The sequence below is a fragment of the Mauremys mutica genome, chromosome 1, assembly GCF_020497125.1.
Source record: "Mauremys mutica isolate MM-2020 ecotype Southern chromosome 1, ASM2049712v1, whole genome shotgun sequence".
Classification (NCBI taxonomy): domain Eukaryota; kingdom Metazoa; phylum Chordata; order Testudines; family Geoemydidae; genus Mauremys; species Mauremys mutica.
In genome coordinates this window covers 21,342,399-21,365,380 of record NC_059072.1, presented here as the reverse complement: position 1 = coordinate 21,365,380, position 22,982 = coordinate 21,342,399, and the positions used below count along the sequence as shown (strand labels likewise).

The 22,982-nt window shown below is 41.1% G+C and overlaps 1 protein-coding gene across 2 annotated transcripts in view; it reads right to left on the bottom strand.

The window, feature by feature from the left end:
• The window catches only part of CACNA2D1 (calcium voltage-gated channel auxiliary subunit alpha2delta 1), a 636,415-nt gene extending 621,833 nt beyond the window's left edge, over positions 1 to 14,582 (bottom strand). For both annotated transcript variants that reach the window (XM_045030029.1, XM_045030036.1), the window contains exon 1: positions 14,178 to 14,582. In XM_045030029.1, the coding sequence (XP_044885964.1) occupies positions 14,178 to 14,272 (95 nt within the window). In that variant the 5' untranslated portion in view covers positions 14,273 to 14,582. The remainder of the gene's footprint in view (positions 1 to 14,177) is intronic.
• Positions 14,583 to 22,982: the final 8,400 nt, after the last annotated feature.

Here is a 22,982-nt window from a genome sequence, read left to right as displayed (position 1 = left end):
CACTTGCCTGGAGGAGCCCAGCCAACTCCCCCACACTGTCCCACCACCACCACCTGGCTGAGACTGGCCAGGTTTCTGTACCAGTCTCAAGCACCTCCACTCCGGGGAGACAGGCAGGGCCCCACAGGTGGTAGGAAGCAGAGACTGGGGTTCAGCCAGGGGGCAGGCTGAGAGGAGCAAGTGGTGGGCGTGGGGAGCCAGCGGGGTCTTGGGGTGCTGTCCAAGCAGAGCAGGCTGGGGCCACATCTGAACATGGGCCCAGCTCCATGGAGCCACTGGCACCATTGTAAACCCGGCATTGGCAGGAGAATATAACCCAGGCATTCCTACACCCCATTCTCACACCTAGACCAGTCTCCTCTTTAAACCGCATTGTATATTTCAACTCCTGGTGGAGAAGAGAAATGGTAAATATTTTCCAATATATCTCTTGCGACAAAGATCAAGATTTTAGTTTGCAGAACTCTGATGCTTTAGATTTTGTGAAGATTTTAAATATAAATACCTGAAAAAAAATCAAGCTTTTGCACCAGATGGTGAACGAGGTAATCAGCTCTGCATAATGAGGGGTTAAAATAAATGACTTTGATCATTCCTACCCAAGCTGAAATGAAATGCTGAGCTCTACAACTAATTGCTTCTTAAAAAAAAAAAAGGCAAAACGTGTGAAAGCCATTTACATTTTAGACTTCACAGTATTAGACAATATACAATGTTTTAAACAGGGAAAATACTTCCTCTTTACGATCACATATGTATACAAAATAACATTTGTTGCTAATCTGAAGGAACAATTTGCCATGCCTTATAGCATGTTAAAAAGTCCTCTTTTACATAGAAACTTGCTCAGCAATGCATAGACAATGAAGTGATGTCAGAGCTGATAATTTAAGGGGAAGACAAATGACCACATCTGATATCATGCCTGGTTTCCTTTGTGATATGTTATTATTTCCCTTTTCATAGCCTAATATGATCTGTAATACATTTTATTTTATACAATCTACACAATCAGGCCTTAACAGTGATGACTCATTCCCCAAGGATTAAAACCTGCATATGCACAATAAGAAATTATTTTATGCAGATTCATCCTGAACCTTGGTTGTATATGGTACAGGCCTGATTCTCTTCTTGCATTCACCAATAACGTCTATTCATTTCAGTAGAATTACTTCTGCCCTATGCTGATGTAAGGGAGGTCAGACTCAGGTCCCAAATTATATTTGTGGACATTTATGCATGCACATTTACGCCAAATTCATCCTTGGTGTAATGCCACTAAGTCACACACTGATTAATTTAGCCAGATTCTGCTTTCAGATATAGAGCAGAACTTGGTCCCACCTATTTAGTTTAATGTAATCTCCTTAACACTTCATGCAAATCACCCACTCACTTGCAAATCTAGCTTTTCTGCAAAAGCCAAATGCAACAAGATGCCACACAAGAAAGTGACTTTGAATGTAACAAATTAACAGTGTAAGGATTATACAAATTTCCTTCTGTTGTGCATGTAAAAAATGATTACCACGGAGAGGCCTGTTACTCGCATTTGAAAACTTGCTACTTCAGTGGTTATAATTAGTTATAGCATGAATTAATAGTCTGTAATAAATCCACCCCAACCTACACTGCCCCCCATGCAACATGTCTGTGTATTCCTTGGAAGTAATTTCATTAAGTAGCTCTATTTATCTTAAGTACTTACGTGGCCTCCATTCTCCCCTCGGTCTGTAATGTATTTATTCACACACCACCTCTGCAAGGTAGGATAGGTCCTAGGCTAGCATCCTAACCTCTTGACTAGCCTCCCTCTCTGTTTTCATTTGAGAACACTTAAGATGTTTATGTCCCATTTTCAAATGAGCTGAGCACCCCCAGTTCCGACTGCCTTCAGTGGGAACTCCAGAAGCTCATTAATTCCAGAAATAAGCCCCTCAGGTGTTCTCATCTTGGGAAATGATGGGGGTATATCAAAATGAGTGTAACTAACTGCTGGCGTGAATCAGATACGCTGGTCTTTTTCACAGTGCTTTCTGTACATTTTTGCTGACTCCTGCGTTAGTTTCTAAAAATGCTACTGAGCTTATGTTTTACAATCTGTGTACATCCTAGGAGTAAAGATTTGGGGGATTAACTCTCCTAACTCCCCAGGCCTTCAGTCACCAAAAAAGAGGGGGAGGGTTAGGTGTGACAGCAACTTTTCATTTGTTCTATAAAAAGCATCTGCCGCGGGAAGCAGATAAATCAGAATTACTATCCTGTCAGGAAAGATCACGCGTATGCAGCTTTCTGAGGCAAAATGAGAGTATAAAAATAAAACCACTTTTCATTCATAAAGGGCTTTACAAACCTTCAGTAACAAATTAATCTAGACAGTCCCCCTCCCCCAATCTGGCTAGGTACTAGGCCCCTCATCTGTAAAACTGGACACCTGTGAAGTAGGTAAGTATTACCCCCACTTAATAAATGAGGGAAACTGAGGCACTGATTTTAAGTGACTAGAACAAGCCCAAAGAGAGACTCAATATGAAAAGACTGGACCAGTTTAACTATAATGTAATATATTTGTCCCCGGGGATGTAAACCAGAAAAACAATACCCCTCCCTTTAGTCTCCTCTCTCATTATTCTTCTGCAGAAAAAATATCATTGAAACTGCATCATCCACTCATGGGGATGGTTTTAGCCCCAAGGAAGGGCGCACAGTTGTCAACACCAGCAAATTGACTAGTAAATGCATGTGGACCTGTGCATACCTCCTACCACTGTAGAAGGCCAACCCTCTTTATGCAGTACTTCAATGTTCTAGCTCCTTTTAGAACTCTGGCCCCCACACCTCCACCTTAACCCCTCGTGAAGAGGGGTTATAGATATAGAATGGAATTACTGCTCCTGGCTAGAGAAGTGCTACAGAATGTAATAAGGGTGAAACCAACAGGGTTCTGTAGACATTTAACAAGGTTCTGTAGCAAGTCTTTTAAATACTTTAGGAGTTTAATAATTCCTAGAGGCATAGATTCCAAGGCCAGAAAGGACCATTGTGATTATCTAGTCTGACCTCTTATAACCCACAGGCTATAGAACTTCACCAAAAATAATTCCTGGAGAATATAGTTTAGAAAAACATCCAAACTTGATTTAACAATTGCCAGTGATGAAGAGCCCACCACAACCCTTAGTAAATTGTTCCAACAGTTAAAGATTTATACCTTATTTCCAGTCTGAATTTGTCTAGCTTCTACATCCAGTCATTGGATCTTGTTCTACCTTTCTCTGCTGGACTGAAGAGCCCATTATTAAATATTTGTTTCTCACGTCAGTACTTACAGACAGTGATTAAGTCATCTCTAAACCGTCTCCTTGTTAAGCTAAATAGATTGAGCTCCTCAAGTCTATCACTGTAAGGCATGTTGTCTAATCCTTTAATCATTCCTGTGACTCTTCTGTGAACCCTCACCGATTTATGAACATATTCCTTGAATTGTGAACATCAGAAATGGACACAGTATTACAGCAGCAGTTGCACCAGTGCTGATTACAGAGGTAAAATTAGCCTCTCTGCTCCTAATTGAGATTCCCCTGTTCATGCATCCAAGGGAGGCATTTGCCCTTTTGGCCGCAGCATAACACTTGTATCATATGTTCAGTTGATTATCCACCATGACCCCAAATCTTCTTCTGAATCACGGCTTCCCAGGATACAGTCCCACATCCTGAAAGTATGGCCTACATTCTTTGTTCCTATATGTATACATTTAACCATATTAAATGCATAATGTTTGCTTGTGCTCTACTTACACAGTGATTCAGATCACGCTGCATCAGTGACCTCTCCTCTTCATTATTTACCACTCCCCCAATTTTTCCGTCAGCTGCAAACTTCATCAGTGCTGATTTTATGTTTCCTTCCAGGTCACTGAAAACTATGTTAACTAGCACAGGGCCAAGAACTGATCCCTGATGGACCCCATTAGAAACATCCATTCAATGATGAATCCCCATTTACAATTGCATTTTGACACCTATCAGTTAACAAGCTTTTAATCCATGTAAAGTGGGCCATGTTTTCCATCATTCTAGTTTTTAATCAAAATATCATCCAGTACCAAGTCAAACACCTTACAGAAGTTTAAGTATATTACAGCAACGTTATCTGTATCAACCACACTTGATATCTTTTTTTTGATGAGATTACAAATTAGTTTGACAGAATCTATTTTCCATAAACCCATATTGATTGGCATTAATTATATTACCCTCCTTTCATTCTTTATTAATCAAGTCCCATATCAGATGCTCCATTATCTTACCAGAGAACCACATCAAACTCACAGGCCTATAGCTACTGTGGGTCATCCTGTTTACGCTTTTTTTTAATTCTGTCACAAAATTAGCTTTCTTCCAGTCTTCTGAAACTTACCCAGTTTTCCAAGACTTATTGTAAACAACAACAAATATTAATGGTCCAGCAAGCTCCTCAGCCAGGTCTTTTAAAACTCTTGGATGCAAGTTATTCAGACCTGCTGATTTAAAAATGTTTAACTGTAGTAGCCTCTATTTAACATCCTACTGAGATACTAATATAATGGAAAGTGTGTTAGAGGATGATGTTATATATTTTTTTCCCCCAAATACAGAACAGAAATATTTATTGAAGTATTCTAGCTTTTCTGCATTTTCATTAATAATTCCACCATTTCCATCTATTAATGGATCAATACCATTGTTAGGATTCTTTTTGTTCCTAACATTCTTGAACTTCTTATTATCTTATACTGCTGGCCATAAATTTCTCCTTGTGTTCCTTCACTTCCCAACGGATTGTTATTTTTTTTTTTTACAATTCCTAGTTTCTGATTTATATTCCTTACTCTCATTCTTCCATTTGTTATATATTATATTATTTTATTTTTTATAGCTGCCTTCACTTCCCTTATAAACCAGGTTGGTTTTTTTAACCAAAACATCCTTCTTTCTCAGTTGTGGGATTGCGGCTTTTTTGCATCTAGTAAAATGTTCTTAAACAATTCCTAATTATCATTCACATTTTTCTGATTATTTTTTTTCCTCTGAGCTGATCTAACTTGTAATTGTTTTCCGCTTTGTAAAACAGGCCCTTTTAAAGCATCAAGTATATTTACTACTGGTCTGGACTTTATTCAGTTTGCTCATTAGAAATGTGATAAAGTCATGATCACTTGTACCTAAGCTACCATTAATATTTAGTTTTGTGACCAGTTTCTCTTTATCTGTCAAGACGTGGTCTAATATAGAATTCCCCTGGTTTGGAAGCAACACATTGAATTTGAACTGAATTCTATAATATTTAGAAATTTCAAGGATGTTTTAGTGCTGGCAGCATGATACTTCCAGTGTGTGTCACTCATACTGAAGTCCCCCACAGTCACACAGGTTTTTTTTTCCCTGCACACTCTGAATAGGTGAGTAAGGAGCTCATCATTCTATTGTATAGTGTGATCTGGTGGTCTGTCACAGGCACCAACTAATACCCCATATTGTGCTTTGTCTGCTGGGACACTGATTCATAAGATTATTTAATTCCAAGTTATCAGTGACTTGGGAACAGGTAATGTAATTTTTGACAGAGTGACATAGACCCGAGTACAGAATGTTATTCTTTCTATAGAATTTTTAATAATGATGAGGATAATAATAAAATACATGATATTGTATAAGGTATTTCTACCCATATCACTTCCTGCATTGATATCTTCTGGGAAACTGGCAATGTGCAGAGGGGAACATGACGCATGCAATAGCTGCACTTCCAGAATAAACTCACAGAGCCCAGCCCCCCATTGATGTCATATGGAGGAGCTATCCTAGAGTAAAAATTGTTACCTCAGAAAACATGGCTACAAAATGAACTTTCAGTAGCATGCCAAGGAAAACGATGACCGCAATCTTTATTTTACTCTCTCTAGTCACATCAGAGCTTTTGCTAAACATGAGACACATTTTGCTTTACGTATTCACACATGTAGCCCAGCTGAAATTATGTGAGTCGGGTGAGTAAGGGCGGCAGGACTGGGCTCTGAACACACCGATCCAATTTCAGGTTCAAGGGCCCAAATCATTATTTGCAAAATCTGTATCTATCACAGCTGATCTGCATGCTTTCTCCTATTGAACTCTTAAAAAGCAGGGAAGGGGAGAGAAGCAGAGAAGGTAATTAAAGAGGGTAAAAAAATCCCATAGAAGCAAGGTTTATTATAACCAGAAATATTATAACCCCACATTCATATGCTATGAGTATTTCAGGCACTGCCTCAAATAAAGACAGTCTGATTTTGAATTACTGTAATTAACTGCAAAAGCTTGCTGATTTGTTGATGCAATATAATGTCAATCTTTTTCATAAACTTGTTAGAATCTTTGTAAATAAACAGTAAAAATCATACGAGGAACAAAAATCCAGCTTCCTGCCTCTCTCTTCCACCACTGGCACACAGTGAAGAGTACTTTAGGGAGAAATGGGGCAGGGAGTGAGAGGAGGGAATTTTGGGTCTGATCTTGCTCCCATTAAAGTAAATGAAAAACTCCTATTGCACTGAATGGGAGCAAGATAGGACCCATTATTTTTAATTATTTAAAAACAAAACCAAAAGAGAGCTATGGGCCTAATCTGCAAATCCTTACTCATATGATGAGTTCTTGCCCATGCAATAACCCCACTGACATGAATGGGGCTTCTCAACAAAGGTTCATTGATTAGGGTCAGATTCTGACCCCAAATCAAGAATATAAAACATGGGGTTTGATTCGGCAAAACTTGACTCAAATAAGAAGTCACTGCTCATGGAAGATATCTCATTGATGTAAGTAAGGTTACTGTATGGTAACAAATGTTCACACCTTTTAAGGAATACAGATCAGACACATTTAGTACTGATTTTTGTCACAGTGGAAATGTGCTCAGGAGTGAAACTGTATGGAACATAAGGATATTATCTTTCAAATATCAATCCCATCATTACATAATTCATTAATTTACTATTAATTCCCATTAAAGACAGTCATTTGTAAATAAATGAAGCAATCACGTACAAAGCCATAGTTGACATTTTTCCCTTTGTAAATCATGTGTGTTCTCTACGCTCTGGCACAACACTTTATATTTACTGATGTCTCAACAAAAGCCCAGAAAAATAAAACAGTGGGGGAAACATCAAGGCTTTTGCAAGTTTGTTATATCAGCATAGTTGCTTTTATTTTTTTCAAACAACATCAGGGCCAGGACTGGCCTCCATGTGGAATGAGCATTGGCACTTCTTATACAGATAGGATCTGTGCCCCCTGTAACCGATAACCCTGCTTCATAGGACAGCTGCTTTGGGGTCACCCTTTGGACAACAATTCCACCCTCATCAAACATCAGCTCCACCAACCAAGTTCACTTCTGTGTCACTTTTACCAGGGGGATCTTTGTGAGAGGGAGCGATGTGTATCACCCATGCTGCCTCAGTCCATTGTGGGATCAGCCTCTTCCTGTGTCAGGCCTGCTGAGACTCAGCCCCCTCACTACATAAATCCAAGCTCTGAGGGCATGGGAAGATGGAGATGCTGCTGAGGATTCTGCTGATGGGGGCACAATCTGAACTAATCTCAGTTTCAAAAAGGTGTAGTTCTACACACCTGGGAAACACCCGAGGCCACAACCAGCTGCCCCTATGCAGGCAAAGTTGCCATGGGCTTTAGCTTGAGTAAGGTTTATGCAATAAGGCCCCTAGATATACTCCTCTGATACAAACTGGGATTTTTAAAGGTGCTGATGTGATTTAGGAGCACTAGTCCAATTGATTTTCAATAAGGTATGTACAGGCTCCTAAGTCACTAAGGCTCTTTTGAAAATCCCACCCATGTTCTACTGCAATACTGCATAATTAGCAGGCTAGATTTGACTGAATGTCCTAGAAAATTAAACCTATTGGGCCCGACTTTGTCCTCAGTTAAACTCAAACCAGCACATTAATGTCATCAATGGTGGCAGGATTCAGCTATTAATATTATATATTTGCAGTTTGTATTTAAACCATTTCTACAATCAGTAGAGTATTATATGGAAATAATTATGCTGTTGGAGCCAAAAAGCATATTCAAAATAAGATACTGGACAAATTCTCTCCTCATTGATCGGAGTATCAATCGGGAGTGATGAGAATCAAGCCCATAATATGTAATTGCAGCGTTCGGTTCATTTTTATTTTGCAATACCATTTATTACTACAAAATCCGAGCTTTGGGCCCAATCCTGCAAATCATACGAGTAGTCCGAGGGGACCATGGGATCACTGATGTGAGAGAACTATATGAATGAGAAAGGTGTTGTAGGATCGGGTCCTTTAGTACGTACAAAAAGAAAAATTGGGGCTGCAATCTCGTTCACATATAATTTAAATATTCATTGATACTCATCATTTAATGACAGTAGACAGAATGAAGTGCTCATACTGGAGAGCTTTGACAGTAATCAGAGCACTGAGAATCGGGATTACTCAAAGGAGAAAAATGAGGAATATGTTTTTAGGGGTTTGTTTGTTTTTTGGTAATTAGTAACCTTTGCATTTTTTCAAAGTGTTGGGGTCACTAATTGCTTAAATCCAGAAAATAAGTTTGTACCATTTCTGTAAATAAGCCTGATTCAGTATTTACTAGAGACAAAAATAAAGCACAGCATTTGACTTTAGCAAAATTACAGTTGAGGTCCAAGTAACAATTTGATTCCCAGCATTATAGATTGGTGAAGTTTCTTCTTCCTAAGCAGAGGAGGGGTTTTTATCCCAAGTCCACAATTTTGGCATTAGTCACGAATATCTTTATAAACTTGCTAAACAAAATACATATATAGGCATACAAGGATGAGAAACTCTAGTTCACCTGTAAAAATACAAGGGAATTTCGGACCCAATCCTGCTTCCATTAAAACCAGTTTGAGTAGGATTGGACTATTTTCTTCTCTCTGTTATACTACACAGTACTGCAACCCTCAAATCTTATTATAGTTCATTGGTTTAAATGAGATTACTTGCTTTGGTAAGAGCTGCTCACATGAATAAGGGACACAGGATCAAGGCATTAAAAGGTCTAACCTCAGTTATCAGTGGATTTGTGTAACCCAGTTTACTGTTTATCATTTGCAAAAGGTTAAACTAAAATTTGACCATTTCCCTCCCCCAAATTAAAGTGTTCAGCTAAATTAATATTGTTTTTAAAAAAATCTACACCAAAGACCTTCTATTTAAGTGAACATATATAAAACTAACATACTGCCAGGCTCCCTCCCTCTCTTTCTAGAAGCGGAGTTCTTGGATAAAATCATTTTGTAGGGTATGAGCAATGCAGTTCTGAAAATAGCATCATTGTAAGATTAAAGATGGCAAGAACCCTAAACCACTGATTTATTTCAATGAAAATCTCTTTCTGATCAGCGACTATGCTGCAAGTTTTCAGTTTAGATTTTCATACCTAATAAAATGTAACAGTTGTAGGTTTGAAAACCTCAGAAGAAATAACCATGGGGGTGGAGAGGAGGGGAAGACATCAAAACACTAACAAGAGGGAAAGAAATAAAAACAAAATACCAAGAAACTCCCATTCACTGATAATAAATATAATAAATGGAATCATGTTCTGTGAATCCAAATAACTTTCATTTACCACCATCATGCACACCGATACACATACACACGCAAAAGGAAAACAATACTGGTCACCAAGCTGTTTTGCACTCTGCTTTAAATTTATTTCTACTAGACGTACATTCATAAGACTGTGTTTTAAGCACCTGTGGTTTTAATACACATGATGCTGAGAACACACCAAGAGGTGATACTCCCTCTCTCTGTTCCATTTACATGAAGGTTCACGTCAGTGGGGTATTTTTTATAGCAGAGAGTATTTCTGAATGTACCAAAACAATGCTATAAGTGCTAGTACTCGACATATTACTACTAGTTTCAAAGCTAAATAGGAAGATTTTTTTTAATAAAAGGATTAAATAATCATTATACTGGAAGTGTCAAAATGAAGTATGTACATTTATCAGCACATTTAAAACACACACTGTGAACGTCTTCTGTCCACCCTTTGTCACTAATCATTTAATACAGAAAGTGATACAGAATATCAATTCTAGCTTGTATAGTTATTAATGGTAGAATTACACTTGGTAGGACCATGTGCAAAACCTAAAAGATAAAGATCCCAGTCCTTTCATGTGTGTCATCCTTACTTCAATGAGTAATCCTAATGACATAAAAGAGAGTGAGAGTGATTCACGTGAGTAAGTGTTTGCAGGATTAGACCTTTATTTACTAAATGTTTGCTTGTCTATAAGTATATGCACAATTTCCTTGTTATTCTCGCATATTTTACATATTCTGAATAATATTAATAAATCTTATAACTCATTCCAAGTGACGAAGTCTGTCTCGGTTATATCATGAACTTATACTTCTTATTTTAAAATCCAAAACATTTGGAGAGAGTCATTTTAAAAAAAAAGAGAGAACTAAAGACAGAAAATGTTTTAAAGGATTTGATAGAACCAAACTATGAGCCAATTCTGCAAATACATACACAAAAGCAGTCCCATTGAATTTAATAGGATCCAACCCTAAATTTGTCAAACACTTAACAGTTAAGTTTTAAATTGTGTAACAAAATATCCAAGTTAGTCCTCTCAAAGCATGGAGTACATATTTACATTTTATGTTAATCAGTGTTATAGTAAATATCAACACTACTGTAATCACTGCTTTTTAGTTGATATCAAAAGTACAACTGTTTTTTAAAAAAAATCTAAAATTAAAATGGCTTATTTTGTTTCTATTACTGTTATTTTATTCATGTAGCACCACAGTGCGCTAGGCTGTCCTTAGAAATAAAATTAAAAAATGCATCTAACATTAAAATATTATATCTAGATATATATAGACATTAAATGTACATATAAGACTAGAAAGAAAGAAATGCATTGTGTACTTTTACCAGCAGTTCAGTTACATGTATGATAGGTCTGCCATACAAAAAAAATATTCTCATACAAGTGCAAAATGTATGCAATATTGCACATATGACTGAATTACTGGACGTCAAAACATAAGAGACCACTGTATATTTTAGTGCACTGTATAATTTAGTGCATTGTATAATTCCTTAATATTTTGACTCAGTGAAAATGATATATTTAACTAAATGTGCAATATATATTGATCAGTTGTCAAACCTTATATCAAAAGATCAAGTTATATCCATCAATATGCCTGCATATCCCAATACAGAAAATCTTCAATCTGTTTAAAATATTCTAATGTTGGCTGCTTGCAGCACTATGTGACTATAACATATTTTCTGATTTTGAATTAACAGTTCAGGTTTCTATTTCATTCAGTATAGATGTTTCTAATAAGCTGACTCCCCCTATTTTGCTGGGTAAACATATCAAAGCCAAAGTAGTGAAATCAATCAAATGCTGAGATTCTATCTAAGAGACACTAGTGAAAGCTTTTGAGTTTTTCTTTACCAAAAAAGATATCATATTTTTATATCACTGTATTGATTACATGAATTTCTTGAGTTCTGCAGGAAAGATACAACTCATAAGAATGACATTAACTGATGCAAAATACACAGGGTAATGGGGTGAAAAGCAATTGTTGATAAAATCAACAACTATGTAGCCTTGGATATGCTAATTTTAAACTACAATACACCCACCCAAGCAATATTCAAATACCGCCTAACACCAAGTTTTCAAGTAAATGATAAAAGAGGGGTGCATATTGAAAATATTTGTAGATGAATGTGACATATCAGGCATTAAACAGCCTTTGGTTTTCAACTATTAGTATCCCTTCCGTTTCTTCCCACCCCTCAGTCTTTTTTCTATTTGTTACTACTGGTATTTACATCTAAAATGATTTACACTCATGAACATTTTCACTTGTGTCATTTTCACTTTGTTCTTCCCCATTTACACTATACACTGGTGAGCAAAACATCATTAAACTCGCAGTTGTTAAAAGCAGTATCCTAGCATTGTTTTCGGCTTCACCTGTTACATCATTACTTTTTGCAAAACAAGTCCTCCTACCAGCCTGCTGAACTGCCTCCTAAATGAAATGAGACTTATTTGCTCTTTGATTTCATTTAAGACTGGAAATACATTATTATGAAGATAAGCAGACACTGTGGATTCTTTCTACAATATTTCAATGGCTTGAGTTTAAAAAAAAAAGACAGTAAGTAGATCATGGGGAACATATAAATGCTGTTAACCAAGAGAACAGATATTTTTATTGCATTCCTTATCATTAAAGTTCTTTGATTAACTAATACCCTATTCTGCTGATGTTTGCTCTTATCATTATGAATAGTAAGAGTAATTGTGACGGTAAGAAGCAAATATGAACTGAGCGGACTACTAATATTTAAAAACAAAGTATCTCAAAGTAAAAAGAGATCCATAATTCTACTTGGAAATTATAGTATCTGCTTTCCATCATGTTGGTTTCCATTTCTTTATCTTTTACGAATTAGATAAATTTAAGAAGATCAATTGTGAATAATTGTATCTATCATGATTTATCAATTCATAAGAGATAGTCTTTTGATCTAGGATGGTGAAGTCTAAGAGTAGCAAGGATTTAAAAGATGGGTATCTGAGCATTATTTTTTAGTTAACGCTTCTTGTTTTACACAGCACATCTTTGTAACTCTTTCAGTCCAAGAAAATAAAAGTAAATGAAAAAGCAATCTAAAAGATATTAAGTGGTTATGCAGTTATCTTTCTTAATTCCTTTCTTTCTTGTACCAGTGTGTGCATCCTTTTAGTCTTGCTCCAATACATAATAGAACCAACACAGAGAACCGAAACCAATGCTAACACAGCAGCAGCACTAATTGGTAAAAAGCACTACTGATAATCACTGAAATCTCCTGTACAGAATGAGCCAGGACAGTAAATTCTGCCCAGCATCAAACAACACAGAAGACTATCCTTAGCTTTGTTTTTCTTATGTAAAATGCATTAAAGTGAGCCATCCACATAAAGTTATCTAATGACAGGTTTTAACCCAGGAACTAAAGTAAGTGCTTCTAAAAAGAAAATATGGTCATTAGTCCACATTGCTTCTTATCCTATAAGTGTCTGATTGAAACTAATATAACATATTGGGCTATTCCCCACCCCTTTCTTGTTTTGCATGCCTTTCATTATGTGATCCTAGCTTTGTTCAGGGACACACTTTCATGTTAACAACTGTGCAATGCTTTAAAATTTTCTATTACATCCATGCAAAACAGCAACATAAAACAGCTATTACTAAGAATATTTCTCTTGAAGGTGCAAAGGTGAATCCCCTTAAGTAATTATTGTGAAGGCTAATGTTTGAAGAGTCTGCATGAAAACACAGCTACTTTACTTATGTTGCTTTAAACATGCAAAAAAGTCTGCTTTTGCACATGCATGCGCACACACAAAACCACACGAACAAAACAAACCCTGGAACTGTCAAAATATTAATGTTGTGAACTGGAGGAGATCCAAGTAGAAATGAGCGCAAATATACCTTTAAAATCTGCATCCAAAAATTATAACAACACTGTCTTGGAAACATGCATGGAAAAGGCAAGGACATGTATTCCATGCATCTTTTATTTTAAAAAAAGAAATTGCTACAGTATTTTTAAAAATAGAAAGTGTTAAAATTCCAGTCACACAGAAATAACCTTTGAAGCTGGTGGGGGCGGGGAGAGGGGAATGTGTGTAACTAGAAACTTTCCTCTTAGCACAGCTAAACTGCTGGGGGTATATTTAGAGATTGGTCTGGAGTGTTGCTCTCATGCAAATCCCTTGACTCAAAAGTATAGTACTCGGCTTTCCCTGGGCTTGCTCTCGCTCTTCTCAGTGAGCGTCTATTGGAGAGCCTGGATCGCCAAAACAAAAGCAGCCAAAATCCTGCAGTGTACCCCAGTTACCACTTTCTGATCAGGGCTCCCCCACGCCCCAGGAAGGAGAACTCTCCTGCAAATTACAAGCGCCACCCGCTCCCAAACACACACACACTTTCCCAGCGAAACGCTTTCCTTCCCCACCACCCCATTCAAAAAACAAAACACAGTCCAGACCCCAACTCAGGTGGGACTTACGTTGTGGCAGAGGGGAAGGGTCCTTCCGAGGACAGGTTCATCACCAGGGACTGGAAAAGTGTCAGACTAAAGACTAGCAGCCAGCTAGCAGCCATCTTCCTGATCGAAGATCGATCTCCCCCCGCCCCAGTCACGGAGACGGAACAAATAATGAAATTAAAGGAGTGGGGGCTTGTTTTGCTTTTTAAAATGCCGCCCCCCCCGCCCTTTCTCCGAGGAGCCGCCCAGCGATGGGCACAGCAGCAGGGAGCGGAGCTGGGGGTGGGGAGGAGACCGATTGAGATCGGTGGGTGGAGCGGGGGATCCAGGGAGATACTCAGACTCGCCGCTACTCCCGCGGCAGCTCCGGCTGCATCCGATCCGCCGCCATCAGGGCTACTTTTGGAACAGCTTCTCCGCTGGCTCTGGCGCGCCTGGCTCGGTCCTTCCCGGATTTATTCCCGAGCGCGGGGGAGAGGAGGAGGAGGAGGAGGAGGCGGGCGTGGGCGTGGGGGGGGTTGGAGGGGGTGAGTTGTGGGCAGCAGCAGCGGCTGGGCGCTTTCTCCTTTGCTTCCCTGCTACCGGCAAGAAGACAAGGGAGCTGGGGGGAGTCACAGCGGGGGAGGGTGTTCGAGGAGTCTCGGCGAGCCCCGTGGGGAGCCGCTTTCCATACAAGGAATCGGAGGAACTCCCCAAGTCAGCAGCTGCGCTCCCGAGCGTGGGGAGGGGGTGCCCAGCCCCAGCCCCAGCCCCAGCCCGCAGCCCGCAGCCAGCCACATGCTAGAAAGCCCCGCACCGGGCAGCCGCGCAGGCCAGGCTCCGAACCGGCCCGCCACGCACTTGGTGTTTTATTAACTAGCCCCGTGCTGGAGCCCGGGCAGCCTGGGAAGTGGAGCGCAGAATCCAGCGAGACTCCGGTTCGCCGCCTCGTTCGAAAGCCTCTGCGGGCTTGTCGCTAGCGGCCCCCTGGGCACGGGCGGCTGGGGCTCTGCACCCCCAGGGCACGGGCGGCTGGGGCTCTGCACCTCCCGGGCGGCCCCCTGGGCACGGGCGGCTGGGGCTCTGCACCCCCAGGGCACGGGCGGCTCCCTGGGTCTGATTGTCCCTGGCAGCCCTTGTGAGGGTGTTTTCTCCCCCTCAACCATGCAAGTTAGGCTAGTTACTAGGCAAGCTGCCCCCTTACTTAACAGCTGCCATTTAGGCTCCCCATGGAAGTTGGCCTGATTTTTAAAAGTGCTCTGCTCAGCATTCACCAGCTCCTCTGGGGGGCTCTTTTGAAAGTCGGTTTCCAGTTATGGGTGCTAAGCGCGGCACTTTTGACAGTCTGGTCCTTCCACCTATTTCCTTCCCAGGACAAGACCAGATTTTATCAGTGTGTTCACCACATTTTAATCATGCAGTGTTGTAAGCTTGTGGGTCCGGGGATATTAGAGACACAAAGTGGGTGAGGTAATATCTTTTATCAGACCAACTTCTGTTAGTGAGAGAGCCAAGCGAGCCAAGCCAAGCGTACACAGAACCCAGACCTGAAGAAGAGCTCAGTGTAAGCTCAAACTGGTCTCTCTCCTACCAACAGAAGCTGATCCAATAAAAATTAATACCCCATCCGCCTTGCCTCACCACATTTTAACTCAGAGATCATCTTAGGGCCCAGGGTATAGGCAGCTGGGAGCTAGGAAGGGGCTTTATCCCTACTAACAATTTAGGGATTTAGTTATTAAATGAAGAAAACAGTTTGGAATAGAAGCTTGTTTATTCCAATGTATTACAAGCAGACAAATTTAGTCATAATAAAATATTACTCATTAAAGTGAGATTCAACGGTTATTTTATTTGTTAACTTTACCACCCCCCCTTCAAAAAAGTTGTCTATGCCCCTGTAGGAGCCACCACCTCTTCCATTCACAATCATGCAGACCAGCCCCTCCCACAGTCTCCACTACCCCATTCATCATCAATCACATCCCCATGGAAAATACAATTGGTTTACAAGGTAAAGGAAGAGTGGGGAAATATTTAATGTATATTTAATAGAGCAGGTAGAAGAACAATGACAATTATTTTTAATTTCATCAAACTTTAAAAAAACAACAATCCAACACATAGACCTGAGGGGGCAGAGCTAGCATCACGGAATTAAACCCAGCTGTCCCAGATCACAGCTCTGTGCCCTAACCACCAAACCATCCTTCTCCTCATGAAATCAGCCAGCTCTTTACACGACTCCCACCAAATACTCCACAGACCACACTTTGAGAATCTCTGCCGTACAGTGCATTTGTAGTGCTATTTACCTTGTCTATATGTATCATGCTTCCGTATGGTACCTGAGAGTTTTATCCAGTCTCATTTTAATTATTCTAATCTAATGGAGCTTACTTCCACCTATTCCTTGCTTCTGTTGAACATTGTCACTATTAACTCATTGGATTTGCTAAACTGGCACATCCCCACCTCTGAGACTTCCCTCCTGTCTAGCCAGGACTCCATTCCATTTAGCAATGGGAAGAGCAGGGTGGTCATAAACCTTGGTCACAAAGAAAGACTGTTTCAGAGCCACCTTAGCACTGACGTAAAACTTTCAGCCATCTTCAGTTTTGTTGAGTCTCATGATATTTGGTGTTTTTCTCAAGAACCCAACTCCTGGAGTCATGTGACTATGAGAGCATCTCAGCTTCCACTTTAAAAAAAATAGTTTTTAGTGCTTATAATTGCAGTGAAAAGCTTGAAAATGTGACACCACCCCCCAGCAGGCACAAACACTAGAAGAAGAAAAAAACCCATCAAAATTACATTTATAATGAGGTGATTTTTAAGCCAATCTCCTGATTTTTGGTACCCCGACTCGTAATTTTTGAACACTTGGGGTTAGCAATGCTGACGTGAGAGAGACAAATGAGCAACTAAGGCAAAAGGAGGAATGATAGCACAAGCAAAGCCAGAAGCATAAAGTGACATGGGATTAATTTCTTCCACATTAACATCATATTCTTAAGCTTTCTAATGCTGCATTTGTCCTCTGTGCAGCAACTGTAAAAATAATTAATTATAGTAATGGTAATACAAATAGCTTCCAGGATCAGACCCCGACCCCACTATAATAATGTAATTTGTTCTGTGCTTGTAGAGGGCCCTGCACACTGGACCATGACCAGAGCTCCCAGGTATAAATAAATAATAATCAAAGTAGTAAACAACTGGAAAGAATACAAGTAGAAGTATTATTGCTCTTTCTAATACAGTAATACCCCAAAGGCACCAATCAGCATCCAGATCCATCCTAAGCCCTGTACAAACACCTAGCAAGACACTCACCCTGAAGAGATTACAAGCTAAAGGCCACCTTCTGCAATGAATTCCATACAGGCGGAAAGGTCTGCATAAAGCTCACTGCAGGATAGAGGCCAAAGATAGACTAAGGCCCCGATCCTATATCTGACTACACTCATGTACAGATCAGGACATAAGGGTTGTTGAAATGGACACAACACAGAAGCACGGCAGCCAGGGTGATGACCAAAATATGCCCCGTTAGCTCCCTGATTATAGACATATATCAAATTGGAGTGAGGGAGGGTATTTCTTTCCTTTTATTTATATAAGATTCTTTTATTTTCTTTTTGGCTTGCCAAGGTATGGGAAGAGATGGGAATGGCAGGGATGGGATGAGTTATCATCGAAAGGAGCAGGGCCGGCTCCAGGCACCAGCATCCCAAGCAGGTGCTTGGGGCGGCAATCTGCAAGGGGCGGCAGTCCCTGTGTTTTTGCCCCCAAGCAGTGCGAGAATTGCCGCCGGATGGCGGGGACAGTTCATGTGCCGTTAGGGTGGCATGCGCGTTTCCGTGGCGGCGGCGATTCAGCGGCAGCTTCTGTGTTCAGCTGTCCACGGCGGCACAGCTTCTGTCTTCAGCTGCCACGGAAACGCGCAAGCCGCCCTAAGGGCACAAGGACTGCCCCCGCCTTCCGCAGCGGCAATTCGGCACGCTGCTTGGGGCGGCGAAAACAGTAGAGCTGGCCCTAGAAAGGAAGGGAGGTGAAGGGAAGAGAAGCATGGTGTCCATCGCCATCCGGTAGCAGAGGGAGTCTTTGGAAGCCCTGCACAGTCAGGAGCTGAACAGATGCCATTAGGCTGAAGTGGAGGCACATAGTGATGTAGTATTTACCTCACTGTTTCAATGGAAGAGGGAAGAGAGGGGGTGCTACTTCCGGATCAGGAAGTGGGTGCTGCTCCCACACTGTATGGGTCCAAGAAATGCAGGAGTCTATATGGAGAAGCTGTGCATCTGTGTCAGGTCTGGAGGTCTCTGCTCCCCCACCCTTGCTCCCAGGCACTTTGGCTCCATTAACACTCTGAGGCTGGATATTTTGTCCTGCTCCTCCATGTTAGAGAAAACGAGTAGGCAGCAGAAGCTGGGGGCAGCTCTGGAAGATTAGAATTACTCAAGTGAACTCTTAGCTGTGTTGATCAGTGGAACCAAGGCTGTGCCTATTTTCCACTCCCGTGCTCCAGGGGGAGTAAACATGAATGTAGCACCATCTTACTTCTCTGCCCCCAGACGTAAAGCCTGGCTAGTCCATGCAGGGGTCCAGGCATGGGGCTAATGGTTTAAATCACTATCTAGCTTCAAAGCTGATTAACTCTGAGGCCTCCCAACTTTGGCCGTGTCACTATAAGGGCAGGTTTCTATTATAACCTGATTATGAATATGTACTCTGTGGTGAAATTCATTGAATATTAGAACTAGGCAGAGCTGTGTATGGTGCTCACAAAACAAGAAAAACTTGGTGGGCTTGAGGTTTCATTACAAACTTGAACCCCACAATTACAACAAGCTCCATACAGACAGACCTCTGTGCCTGTGCATAGTCCCATTGGGGGTGTGTGTGCAGGGGTCCACCCACATGGAGCTCACCATAAGGATCAGAGCCATGGTATTCCACCCAGATTCAGCCTGAAAACCTTGCAACATTTACAACCATACTTGGCGCTGAGCCCGGTGTTGGAGAAACCTGAAGTTGAGTCATGGTTTTGCTTCAAAACCAAGTGAAGCTTGGTGGTATATTTTGAATTCTTGTATTTTTTCTGAATCTGAAAATCAGGAGGCAAGATCCACCCTGACTCAGAGTGAATGATGCGCTTGCACAAATTCCAGGAGTGACTGATATTTAAAACCTTCCAACTATTTATTTCACTTGTTTTATTAAATAAATAACTGTTTGTGCTACAAATTATGGGGATGCAAAATTCTTACTGATTTGGGGCCTGATCTTGAAACACTTATGGACGTGAGTAATTTTACTCAGGCGAGTTCCCACTGAGTTTGATGGGAAGGCTTGGGGGGACTTAAGTTGCTTGCATGCATAAGTTTTTGCAGGATTGAAGACTTAGATATTTCTTCATGCTCTTGCAGTCTAAAGACAAGCTTTTGTTTTTAGCATGGACTTTTCAAAAGTCAGATGGTTTCTGTATGCATTCCTGTGTCAAGTCATGTTTTATTGTTTCAAAGATCCTAAAAAAATCTTACCTTATGTAAATCTTCACACCACAAGCCAAACAAACTGAAGAAAGCATAACCAAGGATCATATTAAAAGCAATAATTGACCTGTGTTAGTTGACCCATTTAAACCTTTTCTTTGGGTTTTGGGGGGTTGAGCTGGTAGCAGTAGCTGGGAATGGGGTAGGTGGGTCAACAAGGACGGAGGACCGAGGTGGAGAATTTATAGTGAGGAGATGGGATTCTGAACTGGGAGCTGTTGTACTGTAGAGTGGTCACTGAGCAGGAGAGGAATGAGGTGGAAGTATTTGTGTATTACAGAAAGTGGAACTCAAACTGAGGTAGAGATAGGCTGAGATGAGAGCACCTTGACACAGGGAAGGTCTTGATAAGTGAGCTTGGTAAGTTTATGGAGAGGATGGTGTGATGGGACTGCCTACAATGGCCGATGGCCCATCATTGATTTTCAATAGCAAAAATACCAAACGGCCTTCAAAAGGACACTAGATGGGGAGGGCTCTGAATTACAACAGAGAATTCTTTCCAAGGTATCTGCCTGGTGGGTCTTGCCCACATGTTCAGGGTCTAACTGATCACCATATTTGAGGTCAGGAAGGAATTTTCCCTCTGATCAGATTGGCAGAGAGCTTGTGGGTTTTTTGCCCTTCTCTGCTGCATGGGGTGCAGGTAAATTGCAGGTTTAAACTAGTGTAAATGGTTGATTCTCTGTAACTAGAAGTCTTTAAACCATGATTTGAGGACTTCAGTAATTCAGTCAGAGGTTAGGGGTCTATTCCAGGAATGTGTAGGCGAGGCTCTGTGGCCTGCAATATGCAGGAGGCCAGACTAGATGATCACAATGGTTCTTCTGACCTTAAAGTCTATAAGTTCTAGAAGACAAGAGGATTGGGCCAGGGGAATTATATGTGTGCACGCAGGAGAAATCTAAAGAACTGAGAAAGATAGGGACCAAGGAGAAGAGTAATGAATGTTAAGGCACTCTGATCTATCAGTATACTCACTATAATGCATATGGTAGGGAGGGGAGATTAGCTACTCCTGATTTACACCAATGGAAGCAAGAGGAGAATCAGGCCCTATATATATTTTAGGCAATGCACCATATTCTGTCTCTTATCTAGCCTTGATATTTACATGGCCCCCATTACCATATTGAGTGCCTCACAATCTTTAATGTATATATTCTTGCACTACTCACAGATTACCACCATTACAGAGGGGGAACAGACACAGGAGGGGCCCAAGGTCATTCAGGAAATCTGTGGCAGAAAACAGATTTACAGAAATTCTACTCTTAGGGCAGGTCCATACTCACCGCGCGGGTCGACGCGGTGAGTTCGACTTCTCTGAGTTCGAACTATCGCGTCTAATCAAGACGCGATAGTTCGAACTCTGCGCGAGCTCCAGTCGACTCCGGAACTCCACCACCGCGAACGGCGGTGGCGGAGTCAACCTTGGAGCCACGGAGTTCGACCCCGCCGCGTCTGGATGGGTAAGTAAGTCGAACTAGGGTACTTCGAGTATTTGCATAGCTGAACTTGCATACCCTAGTTCGACCCCCGCCCTTAGTGTAGACCAGGCCTTAGTTACACTTGTGTAAGGTAGTTGGGGAGTTTACACCTGTGTAAATGGGAACATAGTTTGCCCCAATGGGATCTTAGTTCATTTAAGTCAACAGAAGTTTTGTCACTGACTTTTGTGAGAGCGGGATTGGGTCTAATACATGCTGACTTCATAACCCCAATTAGAGATGGGAAGGTGGACCATTGAAGTTTATTACTACTATTATTATTACTGCCTTCATACACTTTCCAGATGCTTAATCAGAAGTAACTCCCCTGAAATCAAGGGAGTCACATGGGTGTCAAGCCTGTGGGAGTGGAGAATCAGAGCCTTAGACTGTTTTTTAAGCGGAGAAATCCTAGTTTAGGACTTAAGACAGAGAACACAACATCAAGAGAGAAGTCAGAGTACTGGACTGAAGCATAATTTTAAATAATATGTAGAGCAGCTTTGGTTTTAAAGTCAAGAGCAATCCCATGTAAGTACTTAGAATATAGTGCAACCCCTTGATACATCTTACTAATGTCAGATGTATGCTCAAAATGGCAGAGCCACCTTTACTCATGCTCTATGGCCATTGCTTCTTGAAAGGAAGTAATAAGAATCAGGGTAGTCTTGCTCCTTGTTTCCAGTGTAAGATATAGTAAAACATGCTTTGACACCGAACGTCTGTTTTCCTTGCAAATAATTATGAACAGAGATAGTTTCTTTGAGCCAGACTGTCTGCAAAAAGCGTGTACGCTCCACTCTGGAGAAATGTGCCATTCCTGGCTCTTCCACACTGCTGCAATGGGCTCTCTCAAACTGCAGGTTTTAAGAGAGTATCCTAGGTCAATAGACATGGGGCCAGATCCTCAGCTGGTGTAGATTGGAGAAGCTCCATAGCTTATTTTTGAAACAGTCTGGCAGCTATTTTCTGGGATGTGCAGACAAAACATGCAGAGCATCAGCAAGTCATGAGGGATGACGTACCAGCACATTTCTCAATTCTGCCTTGCCCTGTAGGAGTGCTCAGGTGATAGGGTACAAAGATCCTTCCTTCTGTTTCCATTAAGCCTCTGTGCAGGGACCAGGACTGTGCCTAGTCTTTGTGCTCCTACAGCCTAGTACAAAGCCCACTGAAATTAATGGGTGAATCCCATTGTGTTCAGTGGGCTTTGGATCAGGCTCCTAGTGCATAAGGACTTCAGAAGACTGGCAGTGACAGCTGTACTAGACGCCCACTTCATTCACACTTGCACTCACACAACCATATACACAATGACACAAAAACAGGGGAAGTTGCAGAGCAAGGCCTGAGCCACGACCCTGCTGCCCTCCACCATCACACCTGGGCCACTGGGTGGAGAATGCAACATTCGGTAAAAGCTACCGCATGCATTTTCCCAGTACTCCCAGAGGGTCTGTGCCTAGATCATGCACCATGCCAGTCAGAAGCTGGCGATGCGCAGGTGTTCTCAAACCCACCATCCCCACCCAACCCAAATTAAATCCACAGTCTTGCCCTTATGTTTTATGGGTGGGATTTTGAAAAGGAGCACGAAGTCACTTAGGTGCTTATGAAACTCCTAAACAATGTTCATTTAATCTGAAAACTAATTATTATTATTAATTGGTTAAAAAAAAGAAAAGACAAGAAAAGAAAACCTCTTAACTCAAAGAAGCTCCTAACAGATGCAGTGATCTGCAGAGCCAAAATACTGCAAATTTATCCCAGAAAAGGAGAGACCTGGATGCAGCTCTTCC